The sequence below is a fragment of the Pomacea canaliculata genome, linkage group LG5 (genome assembly GCF_003073045.1).
Source record: "Pomacea canaliculata isolate SZHN2017 linkage group LG5, ASM307304v1, whole genome shotgun sequence".
Classification (NCBI taxonomy): Eukaryota; Metazoa; Mollusca; class Gastropoda; order Architaenioglossa; family Ampullariidae; genus Pomacea; species Pomacea canaliculata.
The window spans coordinates 13,618,998-13,636,506 of NC_037594.1; the positions used below are offsets into that span (position 1 = coordinate 13,618,998).

The window sequence follows — 17,509 nt, forward strand, 5'->3', positions numbered from 1 at the left end:
CGGTGACAGGGTTCAATCAACATGGCTGTCGGTGGTAGATGTCTGTCAACAAACCTGTCATATGTTTACGGTCGTCTGTGATCTGGAGGTTTGTTTCTTTTGGCAAGTGAGAGGTAGGTCATTAATGCATAGTGGAAGTGAGTAACTATTGCATGTGGAACCTTCAAAGTGTTGACAGAGCATTGGACCTCACAGTTGGAGTGCTTTTATACGCACGTTTTAACTAGGAAACTGCAGTGAGAAGCTCCACCGCCAGTGGTTGCATTTAGTGATTTGTGTTTCTTACTTTGTCTGACATCTGTTCCAAGACACCCATTAATTTAGTGTCGCTTCTATAATTTGCATTGTCTCTGTGCTAACAGAAATGGAATTCTGTTATTTTTCAAATGGATCAATACTTCGTTACCCGTAAAAACTTCTACCTTGCCCCCTCCCCTTTTTTTCAGTGGCTCTCGACTGTGGCATCAAGTGAAAATGTGGCGACCGAAGTTTGTAGTGCTATTTATGTCCTAGTATCTCATTTTGCATATTTCACGTTTCAGACTTTTAAACACGTTACATTTCAGCGTAAGCATTGTTTTTGCATGCCCCTCTTGACTTTTTCTGGCTAAATGAATATTAAAATTTATGGGGTGACTCACGTTGACTCAGTTGGAAATGGTAGGATTTCTTTCTTTCCAGCATGTATGCAGGCATATTTTTCTTATGTGCACATGCATGTTTTCTAACAAGACAAAAATGAACAAAGGGGTTATTATTATGTACAATACACAATACAATACAAGTTTATTCATCCACAAGGGCAATTCAGTATAGTGCTTGTGCTACATAATACATATATACATGTTGAAATAAATCTCGCACAAACATTCCAAACAACAATAGATACAGTCGGTGACCTTAGTTCACCATTTTTTGTGTGATTTATAACTATTAATGTTATTTGGTTTAGGTACATCATCAGCATATAAAACCACATTACACACCTTTGACATGGCATAAAACAGTTAAAAACATCAAACAGTTGGATAAGAAAAATGTCTAAAAGGCAGACTTTGAACATGCATTCTTTACCTGCATCTTAAGTGGCTTTGTTTGATTTTCACAGGGTGATGGAGCTACAGGGAGAGGGAGGTTGGAAATGGTGGCTGCTGCTGGCCATATTCCTGTTCTTCTTCTCTTTTGGACAACTAGGGCTGCTTCTCTCCATCTATGCCTTCTTCTTCCTGACTGGGTTTGTGGTGTCCTATATGTTACAAGCCTGCAAAGTATATTATTGTTGTAAATGACTATTAGTCCTTAATATGTAGATGGTAATTAAATATTACTGTTTTAAAATAAAAGCTGACAACATTTTTCAATTTATAGTCATCTTTTGTTCACTCATCCAAACTTATGCTTTGCTGATAAAAGTTTTTATTCTTAGAACACTTAATAGACCATGCTAGACAATTTTTTTATACAAATATTTTTTTTTTTTTTGCATGATGCATGAGCCATATTAAAGTTCTTGAACAGATAAATGGTATGGTCTCGTTGAACAAAAAGGAATGGGGCTGAACAGATGAAACAGAGGGGAGTAGGGTGTGGAGTTGTATGGTATTAGTAAATTCTTTAATTAACTAGATGATGATTCTGTAGTTCTTGGTGTGATATGTACACATTTTCATATTTTTATAGTGTTTAATTCCATACTTGTTTTTGACTGTAGATATCTGTTTTGTGTGTATGTGTTATCTCATGTATTTAAAAAAATTCTTATAGCTGTAATAGAATAAACTACTGTGGTGTTTTGAATTGCAACAATATGAAACAGGATGCTGGTAATCTGTCTACAGCTGTCTTGTCATTGCCTTCTATCATGGAAGAGCAGTGTCCCAAACAATACTTAAAAAAAGCTGCAGGCAGTACCGCAGGAATGCAAGTGGAATCAAGAGGATTCGCATGAAAATGGAGCCTACAACTAAAATAAAAAATTTTGACAAGCGTATGACTGGTGCAAGTGTCATTGATGATGCCCTAAAAGAAGTATGTGTGTAAGGTTTTGTGATAATAGACTATGAGAGAGAGAGAGTGTGTGTGTGTGTGCATGTTAATGTTTCATATATAACAATATACAGAGTTTCATCTGTTAAATCGATTTAAGATTGTTGTATAATTTAAAAATTCATTACTTTTTAGTGGTACAACTACAGCAAAACCTTTACTTTTGATAGAAACGTTCAGACTGTTGGTTTTAAAAAACAGAGAGTGGGCATCTATTGAGAGTGTTTTTTTGACTGTAGAATAACACTTTCTTGTATCACACAGGTGCTTGAGTATACAGTGAGGGACTACATCAAGCCTTGGTATCGGCAGATCAGTGATCATGATGACTTCCTAGTTGACGTATGGCAGTGTGTTCAAAAGGTTGTGATCACTTTTGCCAGCAGGTTTGTGTTTTGATAAGTTACTTTTTCATTATTACCTTCAAGAAATTTCATCACAAAGTTTCTGTTTCACTTTCGAGACTGACCAAATATTAGTTTATCTCTGGCCAGAAGCAGTTTAGCTCTCTTCAAAGCACATATTTAAAAAAAAAAAAATGAGATATACACCATAGGTCTACTATGACACTATGACAATACAATTGCAAACTACAGCCATTCGTTAATTTAATAGACTAGAAAAAAATGACCGTTCTTAACCAGGTGAACAACAATTATGTGGTATGTTCTGTTGTTTACCTAAAAGCTGTAACAGGGAGAGAGAGATTGTGAGAAATGTGTGCATAGCTAAAAACTAAAGAAAGAATAGGGAGGAGTGATTAATTAGAAAAGAAAAAGTGCCCCAGAGTAGAAAAGAATATATGAACCCAGGTATTCAGCTATGTCATAGAAATCAGCTTAATGTTTTTCATGATTTAACAAACAAATTTGGGTACATTACTAGTGATAAAATTGAATGTGGCTGTTTAGTGCTTTTATTCTGTTTTGCTCAGCTTAAGTTTTTGTATCAGTACAAACAAATTAAAAAAAGGTCCTATTAATACTGGAGCCCAATTCAACTTTGCAAACAGATCAAAAGAAGTCGACTGGATGCCTTACTTCACTCAGCGTCTTGTAGATGATTTTGCCTCACATATACGATTGTACAGGCGTGCATCAGAGAAGGCGAAAAGCAGTCGAAATGATGGTAAGATTCATTATTTAGTTATTAATGTGGGACACTATATTTGGAGTAGATTAGATCAAACATGAGAGTCAGTTGGATTTTGTAGTAGTGGTTGCCTGTGGACAGCTATTAGGTGACAGCTATTAACTGAGAGGTAATAAACCCTATGTTTGCATTTGTCCATGTGTGGGTATAAGAGAGAGTGAGATATCCTGTCATTACTAATTTATTATTATATGTAAATATTTGTTTTACATTTTACAGAACAATATTGCCAGCTGTTAGAAGCAGCATTTTTTGATTTAGAGGTAGAAATGGAGCGCAACAAGTGTCGAGACCTTGTGTGCACCAGTTCTGAGCATGAACACCGTAAGATTTTAAAATCATTTGTTTCCTTATCTGTTCAGAAAATGTTAGAATTTTAGGACTATTTTTGATGAGCACTTTCTTGCTATATACTTGTAAAATGGGAACTGAAAAAGATGTTAATTTACCTCCTAAGAAAAGTTCAAAAACATATTTGTTGTAGCTTTGTTTTGGTTTTGTCTTTTTTTACTTGTTCAGAATTTATGTAATTAGAAAACCCTCCAAAGTATTTCAAAAAAATACAACAGACAACTCAATAAGAGTGCTCAGGAAATAACCAGAAATCTTTTAATTTTATGCTTAAGTCAAAATATAAGGATTTTATTTGAAAATGCATTGCATTCTCTTTATTGAGCAGTTATAAAAAAAAAGATGAGATTTGTATTTCATGTTTCAGAGTACCTACAGGATCTCAGTGAAGTTTTACTGTATCTTTTACTGCCAAAGGATGATTTTCAGAGCAAGCCATTTAGATACATTATTAGAGTAAGGAAGTGTTTCCATCTAGTATTTGTAGACTGTAATGCTGATTGTGTTTATTTATTAGAACAATTTTGTTACCTATGTTTTACTGTGTATGATTTCTGAATTATTTACAGTGTATTGATAAACTGCATTAACTGGTCCACAAAACACTCCAGCTTCTGCACAACTTATAGCTATTATTCAAAATCATTCAGAGGTTGCAAGTTAGAAAAGCTATAACAAAAAGTGGATGAGTCAGTCAAAGCTATTCTTCTCCAAGCAGAGTGCTGAAGCTGAATTGCCAAGCCCTCCGAAATTCGCTTAAGTCCCATCATACTGGCAAATTAATTGGACTTAGCATGTAGACCAAAAGTTCTAATGTCCTGTTCACCTCAGAACTGTTGGTTTCCTGTGACCTTCATGCACAACTTTGCCAAACTTGGTTGGATGACATTTGCCCAGATAAAAGGGCTTTCAATTGCTGAAAACAAATTTTTTGTTCAGAAGCTATAATGTTATGATTAATCATGGTTACCAGTATGAGTCTTATACTCTGGTATCATTATATGCTGGTTTACATCTTAATTTTGGCTTTTGCAGGAAGTCTTAGTGAATGGTATCTTATTACCTACAATAGACCTGCTGTCAGATCCAGATTACTTAAATCAGTACATAGCATGGCTGGTGAGTGTTCTGACACAAACATTTTTATTTTACACTTCATTTCTATGTCTCTTTATACTGGCAACTGAACATCTGTTCTCATGCAACTTTCGGATAAGCAATAATATAATGTGACTGAAGAAGATAGTGCATACTTAAAGGTTTAGAAAATATTAATTTGATTGAATCTTGAACCTTTGGTTGTGTATATCCATTCTGCCTCTTTCTCTCTCAGGCACAGACACATTTAATATATATAGGTGTGCGCACACACACACACAATCATTAAAAATTTTTATGATGTTCCTTGAAAAGAAGTCTTCGCCCTTTCTTTGTGCATCTTACTGTACATGTGTGCAGTGTTATGATTCTTCCTTCACACGAGAATCCTTTCTGACGGTGATTCGGAGTAGCGAAACAGCAGAGGAGTTGATAGCAGTGAGAGAAAAGGTTGAGGAAAATATTGCTCGATGGAGATCAAGAGATACAGGAGGAAGTGAAGGTAACTCATGCAGCTAGGGAATTTAGAGAGAAGACATAGTCTTACTAATCTTATGCTAACATCTATCAGAGGAAATCTGAAGACAATGCATTGAATTTAAAAAAACATTTTTTCCATTTGGTCTACTCTGTACTATTGATGTCCTAGCATCCAAGGTTTTCTTTTATTGTCCTGATTGATGCATGTCACCTTTATGAGCATTTTATCATAGTTGAAATGTTTGGACATCAGTAGTGGGGGTGGTGGTCCCAGTAGTTGAATGCTTTGCACCTGGTCATATGTGTAAGTGGCAGTCATTCAAGTAAGGTCTGATGAAACATTTCTTTTAGAATAGACTCATCATTTTGTCTCTGTGTCTCTCTCTTTTCTGCTTGGTTTCAAAATTTCATTTATTTGTTCATTTTTTGCACTGCTGTTTCCATACCATGGTGTTCTTGTCATAGGGCTAAAGCTTCCATTGCAAGGGACAGCCACATTTTAAAATCAACTACCTTAGTTATTGTCATCATTATGACCTGGATATGCTTGTGTAACCAACACGTCAGTCCCTGATGGCTACGTAGGGATGGGCTAGTCATGCAAGAACACAACTTAGATTGAAATTGCCACATAACCATAGATTTTATTCAGTCTCACTCGGTGGCTGATCCGCCGTCTCTCCACTCTCACTTCCAAAATCAAAAGGCCTCTCTCAACTGTAAAGCTACACTACTTAATCTATCTTTCATCAAACATTCCAGAACCATCCACTCCCTTTTCCCAAGGTCTCGTCACGACCTTTCTCAGCTCCCGTGGTCACTTCACCCCGCCATGTCTGGTCATGGTTTCCCCAAGTGGCTCAGGCAACTTCGTAACTTCTGGTGTAACAATAGGTCCAGTTGCCAGTAGCCACGGGTGGGCAGTACAAGGCCAGCTATTATTACGCACACAACTGGTGTGAGAAAGGGACAGTCTTGGGAGCTGTTCAATCCCTACCTTCTACAAACAAAGACATAACTTAGCACACACTACTAGAGTGCTACACTTGCATTTTTGTTTATCATTTATTAAAATGATGAATATTAAAAAAGTACTCCCATCAGCACTTCCTTATATCACCATCCACAGTTTAAGTGAATGAATAACAGGAAAATGTTATTGGAAGATAAGTACATGTTCGTTTTTTTGCGTTCATGCCTGTGCCACATTGTTCTAAATATATACCTCTGTGAGCAGATACTGTGATTAAGCAGAACCTTAACAGTCTCATCTTTCTTCGGGATACTTGTCAAATGCGCCTTAAGCGCTTGAGAGAAGGCAGCATCGACACTGAAACGCTAGAGGTAAGCTGATATGTTGATGCATTCGATAATATGATAAGCATGAGTAATACTTGTCTACATGTATTGGGAAGTCCATTTGCTGATATGGTCTTGCATTTTTCAGGAACCAGACTATCTTCGTTACCAGTCTTTGTATGTTATGGCTTTAGATGACATCCTCAACAACAATACTGCCCTTCAGGCCTTTTTGGGTAAATTAAGATTTTTGTTATATGTTTCAGTTGTATGTAGCCTTCTTGCATTTAACTTAAAATGTCAGAATGATTTGCAGCGGATTAGAGAATTAGTAATATTTACCTTTAATTATTTCTTTAATTTCAACATTTTGCAAGATCATTTAATTGAGGAATGCCTCTCTAAAAATTTGTCTATGCTAGAAATCATCTTTTGTTATGATTGAGTGTTAGTACTTTTCCCTAAGTTTCCTTTACCAGCAGTTTTCTTGGTTTTTCTTCTATCTAGAATTCATTTCCGAAAAAGGTGGTCAGCAGTATTTGTTCTTCTATCTAAATGTGGAGGTAAGACCTTGTCAATCTCTTATGGTGCTATAGGGTATCTTTAGTCAAACCTTATTCCCTTTCTTTTTAATTATATTTTCAGTGTATGTGTATAGTTATTTTTACATGCCAAGAGCAGGGTTGTATCATTTCTTCACAGGGCTTCAGGGCAGCAGCCGCCCAGCAACTTAAAGAATTGCCAAAAGAAGCAGATGCAGATCTTACAAAACTGAGACAAGCTGCCACCATTATCTATGACCAGTACATTGCTGATAAGGTCAGTTCAGATCACTGAAAAATGAGACTTTGAGATAAAATTTAAATACAGCTTAGTTGTGGTTTGTTTCCCCACCATTTTTCCTTGGATGTATACCTAGAATCTTTTGTTCTGTAAGTTAGCCTTCAGAAAAAGATGATGTGCAACTGAATATTCTGGATGGAGTGTGTATTTCTTCAGGGTATCTCTCGGATACGCATTGAGCCCGAATACACCAAGGGCGTATTGCAGAAGATCAAGAGCAAGACCTTTTCTGAGGATGTTTTTGATGTGGTCCAGGCAAGGGTAGGCAGCTTAGAGATGTTACGTAGTTGTCAGTAGTAAACTTTTTGAGCATACATGCATGTGCGTGGCTGGTCAGAGGAGTCAGCCATGGTGAAATTTACATGCAGTTTGTTGTTCTGTTGTTCGCCTTTACTGCCTTACATTTTTATTCTAATGCTGAAAGTTCATCTGTGATTCTGTGTCTGATTTAAGAGGGAGAGAGAAGTGCGAGATATGATGAGCTCTGTGTTTGTGTGTGTGCACACATCTTATGGAATATGTTGTCTGCCTGACAGGTGTACCAGGTCCTGCATGTTCAGTACTATGAAGAGTTCTTACAGAGTGCAGTGTATGTGCGACTGCTTACAGAACTTGGGCTTCTAAATAATGATCACAAACAGCAGGATCCTGATACCATCAGTCTAGATGATGGTACGTAGTGTTTTCTTACTTCTGGTTTGTTAAAATAGTAAAAGGTTCTTTGACTGGTAAAAATGTTATTTGCTTTTGTAGTCTTTTTTCATGTGTTGTACAAAGATGTTTGCCAAAGATGGTTTGCATTAAATAAATAAATTTAGCTTTTACATAACTAAATATCACATCTTCTCACATTCTCTTGACTTTAAATTAGGCTTAGGTTGCTTTAAATCGTCAAAACATTTTAATATTTAAAATTGAAGAATAGGGTGAGAACAGGTAAATTAAAATCAGTAAAATTTTATTTAAGGTACTTCAAAGTTTAGATATTTTAAGCATATTATTCATGTAGTTTATATTTTCTAACCTCACCTAAAATCTGGGATGAAATGTAAGAAACAAATTGTTTTATGACACTAATCTTTAAAATGCAGAGAAGTTGCTAATCATAAGCAGAAGCAAAGGTTTAAATTCGTTGCATACTACTGGAGTTTCCATCTGTTTTTCATAGCATGCATGCTGTTTTTGGAACGTTTCGGAACAAAGAAAGAGTCTGTGTAAAATTTCATCTCAGTCTGTTTATCTGTTGTGAAATCTTGTTAGTGTTTGATGCAGAAATTTATGTTAAAAAACGTCTTATTCTTACAATGCTTCAAACTGAATAGGGAATTGTAGGCAGAAAAAGTTACTTGCCACTTATAGTTTTGTTTGTAAGGGGAACATAATCAGGTATGGTCATACACTGCTGAGGAATGTGTCAGAAGTCAACGTGCATGCATACAAAAGCGCTGCAGTGTGTCTGCAGCTGCTACACTCACTCTTTTTCATGCATGCACCAGTTCACCCACCAACCCAGAAGTTGGAGTTTTTGTGAGCTGTTTCACATTTGAGCATTGCAGGCTATGTTTTATTAGGAAAGTCCTAATCCAAATATAAACTAGATATAAAATGTTTTTGCAGTGTAGATCAGTTGCTTTAAAAATATTTTGTAAAAAGTATAGATTTTTAAACCAATTAATGTCTCAATTCTAAACTACTGTTTTCAGTGCCCAGGATAATTTGGTTCAGAGTATGTTTCTTTTTTTTGTTTGTTTTTTTTTTTTTTTTGGGTACTGGCTGAAAGTTTGCAGATATTTTCTGTTCACAGAGCATTAATCAATGTAGAGCTTTGCACTATACTTGGCAGTTGAGTTGTGGAAATGTTAAGTTTTAAATTTTGGAGACTGGCTTCCTTTATTTGGTTCTATATGTTGGTCAGTCCCTTATTATGCTGCATGCATTTTACTCTTCTGATGCTTTATAAGGCAATGTTTAGCAGTCACATGAACTATTTATAATCTACGAGAAAACAAAAATAATGCAGTGTCTAGCTGCAAAATGAAATATAATACAGAAGAAAACAAAAATTAATGCTTCATAAAGACCTAAAGTAGATTGAAATTGTGGCTGTATGTAGATTGTGAACGTGCACGACTATACTTGTAATAGAACAGTTAAATTAATGCTGAAAGGACCATCCACTGCTTTATCACAGCAAAGAAATGGTTCAACAGGTAATGCACGCTGGTGCACTCTGTTTTGAGGGGACAGTTTCCTCCTGGAATTACATGACAAGTCAGTTGCAATACAACCCTGCATAGTCATTCTGTTGACAATGCAGTTATGAAAGGTTGCAAGAGACATGACATTATTGTGACTTGTTGTATGATCACAGAAGCAAAATGGCTAGACATTCTTGATAGCTGTCTGCTGAACAGTGCAATTGGAGTGCATTGTCTATCTGTATTGTTTGGCTAGAATGCGCTGTCTCTGAAAAAGTTGGTGCTAATTACCCTTTGAACAAAATTAGCAGCTTGCAGCTCAGCATTATTCTAGCAGTGTGGCATCAAATTCAATAGCTTAAACCATTATTCCAGTAGTGTGATAATAAAATTAACAGCTCTACCTTCAGTATTATTGTATTGGCATGATGATAAGATTAACAATTTTTAATCTTGTGTTATTTCAGGAGCATGACAGTAAAATCAACAGTATAATACTGGTATCTTGAACATAAAATTACAGTTCTGTGTTGAAGCAATATTTCCATAATGCAGCACAGATAACAAATTCTTAGATTGGTTTTATTCCTGTTATGATAAGTTCCTTCAGTACTTGCATATGACTAATTTGTTTTATAACTATCATGACAACTCTCTCGACCTTGCTTTATAGATCTTGAAATACATGAAGTTTTAATTGTGACAGACATTAGCATTGCTCCTGAGATCACTGCAGTTGACACCCTTCATAGCTTCTAAAAAAGCAATCCTGTAATATAAAATACTGTTAACACAGCCGTAGATAATAAAATAGTCTGTAGGGTCAAATCAGGTTGTGTACTGTCTTTGTTTGTGGAAGACTCTGCAGTATACCCAAAGTAGCCTTGTATTTGATGTGATCTCCATAATGATTAAGTCATTCCAAAACACTCTCATGACTGGGATAGGATGCAAGATGTCATTTGGGGAAATGATGTCACATAGTAGCTGTGTGTGGATTTTTTGTTAAAGAGAAAAGCTACCGCACTGCATGTGACGTGTTTGTAAGATATACCCCTATGTATGCATGCTGCTGAAAACACTTTGATTCTATCAGGTGTGTGGCTGGTTCATGTTATGTGTCACAGTTTGCTTTGTTTCCTTTCTTTTTGGCATAGACCTGTCCGCCAGGGGTTCGGGGGCATCTGTGGGCAGCGTAAGTCACTAAGACAGTCTTTGTGTATGTGCCTGTGCATGTTTAAAACTACACTTGTAGTTGTTTTTTCAGTACTTGTGTTCTATGTGCCTGTATGTTTACATTGTGTGTTTGTTTGTTTTTTTTTTGCCTGGTAGTTTTTTTTCCTTAACCTGATATTAGATTTTTTTGCCATTATATCCTGATCTGTAACTTGATGGTGATTGTTTAAGTTTCAGTCTAATAGTAAGTAGTTGGGTAGAATAGAAAACAACAACTGAGCACTTCATTTTAAGTTTGCTATAATTCTTCCTCAGTTATTACATGTTGTGTCATTATTGTTTATATTTGCACAAGATTTACTTCTTAGTTCCAGGAAAAAATGCAATACATTTTGCTGTAGTGCTGTGTGAATTGTGGTTAAGTAAGCAGTAGATAGAGGACACCACTTTGGTGAAATGAGGATCAAAATACTGACTGGTAATGACTGTATGACTCCAAGTGTCATTTTTATCAGATGCACTTTTTCTGCCATTGTGTTTATCAGTGTATGTCTTCAGGTTTTGTGGTAATGAATCTCTTAGTTTCATACCTATTAGTTTTTTCATGCAGAAAAAGAATATCTGTAGTGAGTTATTTGATATACAGCTATTTTGATATGCATGTGTTGTGGCTTATCACAGCTAATTGGTGCAGGAAGTGAACATATGAATTAGTAGTAGTCTGTTAACTTTTTTGTCTTATTGGTGATTTATGATTTTTTTTGGACAGACTATAAATGTAGACATTATGCATTAGCTACTTTAAATTTTGATGGATTCAGTATATATATATATTTCTCTAGAATCCTATTACACTTGATAGATTGCCAATCATTTATAAGATCATTTCAGTATATAAATACAGAGTATGTTTAGATGTATTTCCATCCTTATATATTTACACATAATGGTGGTAATTCTTAAAACAATTGTTCACTTTTTGTGAATAAGTCTATTAAACAAGAAAGCTGTGTTTCCTAGTGCATGACTGTCTACTGTCAAGATATAGAGATTTATGACAAACCTTACCTTTATGTAATGATGACTGCAGCCTGAAGATGGTGGTGATGCTGTGGATGAGGGAGATTCTGAATCCCTAGATTCACTGTCATCCATCACATCAGCTGGGTCCTCTTCTGCAGGAGAAGCGTATGTAACCGCACAAATATCCCAGACAGGTTTGTCCATACTTTTTACTACTCAGTCAAATCCCAGTTCAAAAGATTTTTTTCATTATACGCCCTCTAAGCTAAGAGATTGTTAGTGCTAAGAAAGTATATGGTAAGAGAACTCAAACAAACTTTTATATAGGACAAGATAAATTAAAATAATTTGTTTGTTTTTATGGTAGGTGATTGGTTGGATTAATTTGTAATACGCTTATGCAGACTTGTTTTGTAAGGATTTCCTTTTAAATGAGAAATAGCCATATATTAGAATTCCCTTAAAACTGAGTACTCAAGTTTATTTTTCAAAATATTAAAAACAAAACATTTGAAATGGAGTATGGTTATTTATTCTTGAATAACTGCTTGTTTGTAGGAATTGTGAAAGAGCCAGATAAGTCTGGAAAATCATACGCAGTGTTTGCTGTCACGGTCAGGAGAAAGGTGCCTTATGCAGAAGAAGAAGAAATCTGGGATGTATATCGACGCTACAGTGACTTCCATGATCTGAACATGATTCTTATTGAAAAAGTGAGAATGGATTGAATGTAGCCATATGTAATGGGTGCTTTAGATGTATTAGAGATATTTATATCCTGTTACTAACAGTATGTTTCATAGCATACCAAGTAGTCGTAACTGACCAAAAAAAAAAATCTCTCATTCTTAAAAAGCTTGATACATACAAGTTGACACAGTTGCAAATATTTCAGCAAGAAAAATATGCAATCAAGTTTTTAGGTCCACACTGTTAGCTTTTCAATTCTGTTTTCATCAGTTTAGGCTAAATTAGAGCTGATGATTACTAATAATTAATAACAAAACTTTGTGTCACCAGTTTCCAGATCTGCAGGGTCCTACACTTCCAGGAAAGACTGTTTTAAAGAACATGAGCAAGGAATTCCTGGAGAAGCGTCGGAAAGCTCTTGACAATTACCTCAGAGTGAGTGAAATTTCCTCTTTCAAAGGTAGAAATTATGCTGTCTTTATATCTAGGTATTTAAAAAACATATTTATATGTTTTCTTTGACAGAACTATAACAAAATAGCTACAGGTTTTGAGGAAGTTGTTAATGCTATATATCTCCACCTCTGTCTGTGGGTTTGTAACTGGCTTAGCTCTGGTGAAATAAAATTATCTTCAGATATTTAGTATTCCAATATCTGGTGCTAGGCAGGAGCTAATTACTTTTGCTGTATTTAACAGACATCTGTCAGAAATGTTTTTCTGGCAGTGAGCTAAAGGGTCTCTTTTCAATATTTAACTCTTTTCTTAATGTTGTCCACTTCAACAAATGTCTCTCCATATCCATTTCTCAAAACTTGTTTCATCACAAATGATATTAGGTCTGCACAGATGAATTTGAAGACGGATATTGTACTGTTAAACAGGCACTTCTGAAACAAGAGGTGTGGCAAAGAGTTGCAGGTTTGGAGGAATTAATAATGCAGTTCTTGGCACCTGGACTTTGGGAAAAACACAAGTCTGAATTCTCAAGAAAGGTTCGTTGTCAGTTTTTTGAAGTATTTTATTTTTTGTACACTTGTAAGAACCAACTTCAGTAAGGATCGATGGTTTCCAAAATCGTGGAGCTATAGTCATTGAAGATGCATATCATTTTAATTCTTTGCAGCGCCCTTCAGGTTGAACGTCAGTAAAATTGTAGATCTATATCTTTCAAAGACAAGCATTGAAGCTCTCTTTATGTCTTTAGATACCTGATTTTAAATGTTAGTAATATCAGAAATCTTGTAAATGTATATTTTTTTCTTTTTATAGATGGACACATTAGTCAATCCCATTCGTACTGCCTCAAGGAATGCAGGTAATGCAGTGAAGAATGCACCTGACTGGCCCAACAAAATGTCCAGCAATAGTAAAGGGGTGAGTGGAAAACTTAAATGTCTACTTCCATGAATTAAACTGTTTCATTGTTATTTAAGAGGATTATATATCTACATAAGCTTATCTTTACTCAAAGTCTGTTCATGTGCATGCATGTATTTATGTGACAGTATGATGAATGATGAAGACAATGTCTATATATTTAGTTATACAATATTTTTCTCATTGTTCAGCATTATACTTGTACCTGAGTTGTTCTACCAAGTTAAATCATCGTCAATAATTATATAATTATTTGGTGCTTAGGTGACAGACCTTAAGTTTTTGTCATTCTGTCATAAGAGAACACTGTTCAGTAACGCTGTTACGCTATGTACTATGCAGTGTGTCTGTACTAATCTACGTCATGCAGTGTGTGTATGCTAATCTGCACCATGCAGTGTGTCTGTGTTTACAGTGTGGGGAAGAAGGAGATAGCAGCATCCCGGCCAGTAAAGTTGGGGCTGGACTTGACACAGAGGTGAGGAATGACATGTACAAGATAAGTACCTGAAATCTTTATCAGCTTTGTCAGCATTCACTCAGGCATTTTTTTTAGAACTATAATGCAGCATAGGTAAAGGGAGTGAAGTGTTAGAGACCTCACTTTTCTTAGGGTCAGCTTTTTAGGAGTCGCATACCCATTCCCTCCAGCTGGGTCAACTGGGGGAAGTTAACTGTGCTAAACAGGTATTGAACAGGTGCGCCTCTCAGTTCAGAGGCCAGCACTCTGACCACTCGGCTATCTGCCGCCTCCCCCATTTCCCCCAAAACAATAAAACCTCTTCATTGAAACTTCACCTATTGCAACCCCTTCTTAGATACAACCCATGATCATAAGTCAGTGTCCAGGCCCAGCAGATATTGTTTTACCCCTGGAACTGTAGTTAAAAAGAGATGCCAAAGGAGTCCTAGATTAAAAAAAACAACAACCATGAAGTAGTGTCCACGAGGTCTGGACACTGCTTTCTAACTGCAGAAACAAAACGCTTCTTTCTGAGTTCCTCCTTTTGCATTCGGGGAAACAACTTAGGCTGTATAACTACAGCTCCCTCGAGAGTTACTTCCCTTATTACTTTTTTTCATCAACTGTAACATTTGTAGATTAAGTAAGCAAGACCATGACCAAAACAACAAAAAAGCACTATGATATGGCTTTAAAAGCTTTATTTTAAATATTTAAATAAATGAACTTGAATTTATAGGTGTTTTGAGTCTTGGTTCCTGGAATGAAGAAACGTTCTTCAGGAATTAAAGCAGACTGTTTTATTTCCCTATTAAGTTCTATCTAAGTTATGACCTGATTATGATGGATTTTAGCAAGTCTTAATAGGGAGGTTTTATGTATAAGGGAGTGAATGTAAGGATGTGATGAAAGTAATCTTTCTTTGTATGCAATCTCAGGCAGCTGACAACATTCCGTTGCGGATCGTGTTGCTCATGTTAGATGAAGTGTTTGACCGTCGCCTGAAGAATCAGTGGTTACGCCGTCGCATGGTCTCTATACTTCGCCAGCTCATCAAATCAACATTTGGTGACATGATCAATAGGTATGACTGGGTAAAATTACTTTTAACTAAGGATTTAAAAGTAAATATTAAAAATAATTATTAGAGTATTTCTGATTTTAAGTTTTGGATTTTTCATTTTGGGAAAATTTTCTCATTGATTTTGTTTACAAATTTGAATAAATGAAAGACAACATTTCTTTTCATCGATATCAACCTTTGTCAAGTCCAAAATTTAGAACTTATTATCCTGGCTACTCAGCAGACGCACCAGTTGTCTTGCATTTAAATCTTTGTGGAACAGAAGTTGTTGCCAAAGTTTAGATGCACTATTAAGCAAAGAGAAAAGTATATCTTGCTTTGAATGCTGTATTATGACTGTAAAATTAATGCTGTCTTTGTTTTTAACAGGAAGATTGTAGATCATGTTGATTACATGACATCAGCAGAGCAAATGGCAGAATATGTTCGGGCTTTCAGGTACGATCTTGTTCATTAATGTTATCAATGAAGATTGTGTTAGTTAACAACCTCTTTCCTTCAGCAGCACTTGCACAGGTGCAAATATGCATGTTTATTTGTCCTGAGTTTGATCTCCTTTCTGATTAACAAATATGGTGTTTAAAAAATCCATGTTTGGTGTAATAAGTAGGAGTTTTTAGAGAAGATGAAGCATAAAATGTTTGTATAAAATGAAAGGGTGAGAAAATTGGTGACCTTTGACCCAAGATAAAGTGTTCATGTAAGACAGCAGAATGGTTTTGAGCTATTGTCTGTGCTGTTGTTATGTGCAGATACTTGTCTTTTTGAACAGAAACTCCTTCTGGCCTGGGGGAGTGTTGGCAGAGCCAAGACCACCTAGAGAAGAGGCTACAAAGCTGAGGACCCAGGTTTTCTGCAAAGCAAAAATGTTTGGCAGTGTTCCTGGTGAGTAATTCTATTGGCTAGATAGCGGTGTCATTGCTACTCTTATGCAGTGAAGTGAGTTTAGAGTTTTTCTCTGGCTGTTGTCAGTAGTTTAAAGGGTTTGTTTATGGATGGCTAAAAGTTCTAAGGAATCATCATTTTTATTTTAAAACATGTATGGTTTGATAGCAGGGCTTGTATTCATGGAGATTGGCAATATACCCACGAACTAAATTGTCCAAACTTGGGTAGGGGAACAGCTGGTTAAGTTATTTCAATAGGCTAACTACCTCTCTCAGACAGGACTCAGTCAGTTATACTGGATGGCTGCGTGTTTCCACCAGTCTCTATATGCTCAGGACACATCACATTCATCACTCTGACTCCAAGGCTATATTCAAACGCTCTCTGAAAACATCTCTGTTCACAAAGTACTGTCCCAGAATTATTATTCTTAACTCCCAGGCAATACTGTCAGTCATATTACACTGTTTATTGTATCTGAACCACTTCATGCCTTCATCCATTGCTTTACATTCTACTCTTGTATCTCATTTTTATGTTTTTCCGTGTGCCTGTATAAGCGGTCCGGTGACGCAACGGTTAGCGCCTGTCACCAATACAGTGAAGGTTGGCTGCCCCGAGTTCATTTCTCGTCTCGGGCACGCTGTTCTTTCTCAGCACGTGGCATCTGTTTAGGTTGCTGACACCAATCCCCCCCCCCCCATGTGCCTGTATGTACCTCACTGTTCACTGTCTGATATCTTTCATTTATCATAATGGTCTGCACAGAGAGTGCAATCTATTTTGGTCATGATGCTGCATGTTATAAGTTCTTCTTATCATTATATTACAATGCTCTGAACGAGATTGAGGGATAGATAGAATTGAACACTTCCTCAATATCTGCGGAAGTCATGTCTAAAACCTTGTAAAGAAAGTGTTTGGCAGGGACGTACTATGTATTCCTGAGATGGAGATCTTTGCTTCTGTGCCCTTGAGATGATTTTCAGCAGTGGCATCTTCTTGAAGCACTGCTAAACTGCATGAATGTTGCCCGTACCAAAACTGGGACTCTACTTAATCCTTATAGTGCACTTTGGCCTGATAAAGAGCATTGTGAACTTCTCCGTTACCAGCTTCTTGTCATGGGCGGAACGTGGGAAGAACATGGACATCTTTTAAGCTTGTGGTCACCCAAGGTTTGCTGTAAGCAGAAACTGCTCTGATGGATTAGTACTATCCCTACATAAGGAGACATATAAGGAGATGGTGTTCACCAAGTCAATGAGATTAGGGCTTGCATCTAAAATGACCTGCTAGGTGGTACACTCAAAATACCTTGTAAGCTTACAACACGAT

At 36.3% G+C, this 17,509-nt stretch overlaps 1 protein-coding gene across 3 annotated transcripts in view; it reads left to right on the forward strand.

The window, feature by feature from the left end:
- The window catches only part of LOC112563548 (sorting nexin-13-like), a 24,153-nt gene continuing 6,644 nt past the window's right edge, over positions 1-17,509 (forward strand). The window contains exons 1-25 of one of the 3 annotated variants that reach the window (XM_025237593.1): positions 1-113; positions 1,109-1,234; positions 1,839-2,028; positions 2,311-2,432; positions 3,059-3,174; positions 3,418-3,522; positions 3,917-4,005; positions 4,585-4,668; positions 5,008-5,149; positions 6,365-6,471; positions 6,575-6,662; positions 6,934-6,989; positions 7,129-7,245; positions 7,426-7,530; positions 7,806-7,941; positions 10,625-10,662; positions 11,734-11,860; positions 12,225-12,379; positions 12,687-12,791; positions 13,241-13,351; positions 13,629-13,733; positions 14,152-14,214; positions 15,138-15,283; positions 15,653-15,721; positions 16,056-16,168. In XM_025237593.1, the coding sequence (XP_025093378.1) occupies positions 1,113-1,234; positions 1,839-2,028; positions 2,311-2,432; positions 3,059-3,174; positions 3,418-3,522; positions 3,917-4,005; positions 4,585-4,668; positions 5,008-5,149; positions 6,365-6,471; positions 6,575-6,662; positions 6,934-6,989; positions 7,129-7,245; positions 7,426-7,530; positions 7,806-7,941; positions 10,625-10,662; positions 11,734-11,860; positions 12,225-12,379; positions 12,687-12,791; positions 13,241-13,351; positions 13,629-13,733; positions 14,152-14,214; positions 15,138-15,283; positions 15,653-15,721; positions 16,056-16,168 (2,611 nt within the window). In that variant the 5' untranslated portion in view covers positions 1-113; positions 1,109-1,112. Of the gene's footprint in view, positions 114-1,108; positions 1,235-1,838; positions 2,029-2,310; positions 2,433-3,058; positions 3,175-3,417; positions 3,523-3,916; positions 4,006-4,584; positions 4,669-5,007; positions 5,150-6,364; positions 6,472-6,574; positions 6,663-6,933; positions 6,990-7,128; positions 7,246-7,425; positions 7,531-7,805; positions 7,942-8,972; positions 8,996-10,624; positions 10,663-11,733; positions 11,861-12,224; positions 12,380-12,686; positions 12,792-13,240; positions 13,352-13,628; positions 13,734-14,151; positions 14,215-15,137; positions 15,284-15,652; positions 15,722-16,055; positions 16,169-17,509 lie in introns of all 3 variants that reach the window. The other 2 variants (XM_025237592.1, XM_025237591.1) reach the window with 2 other exon arrangements.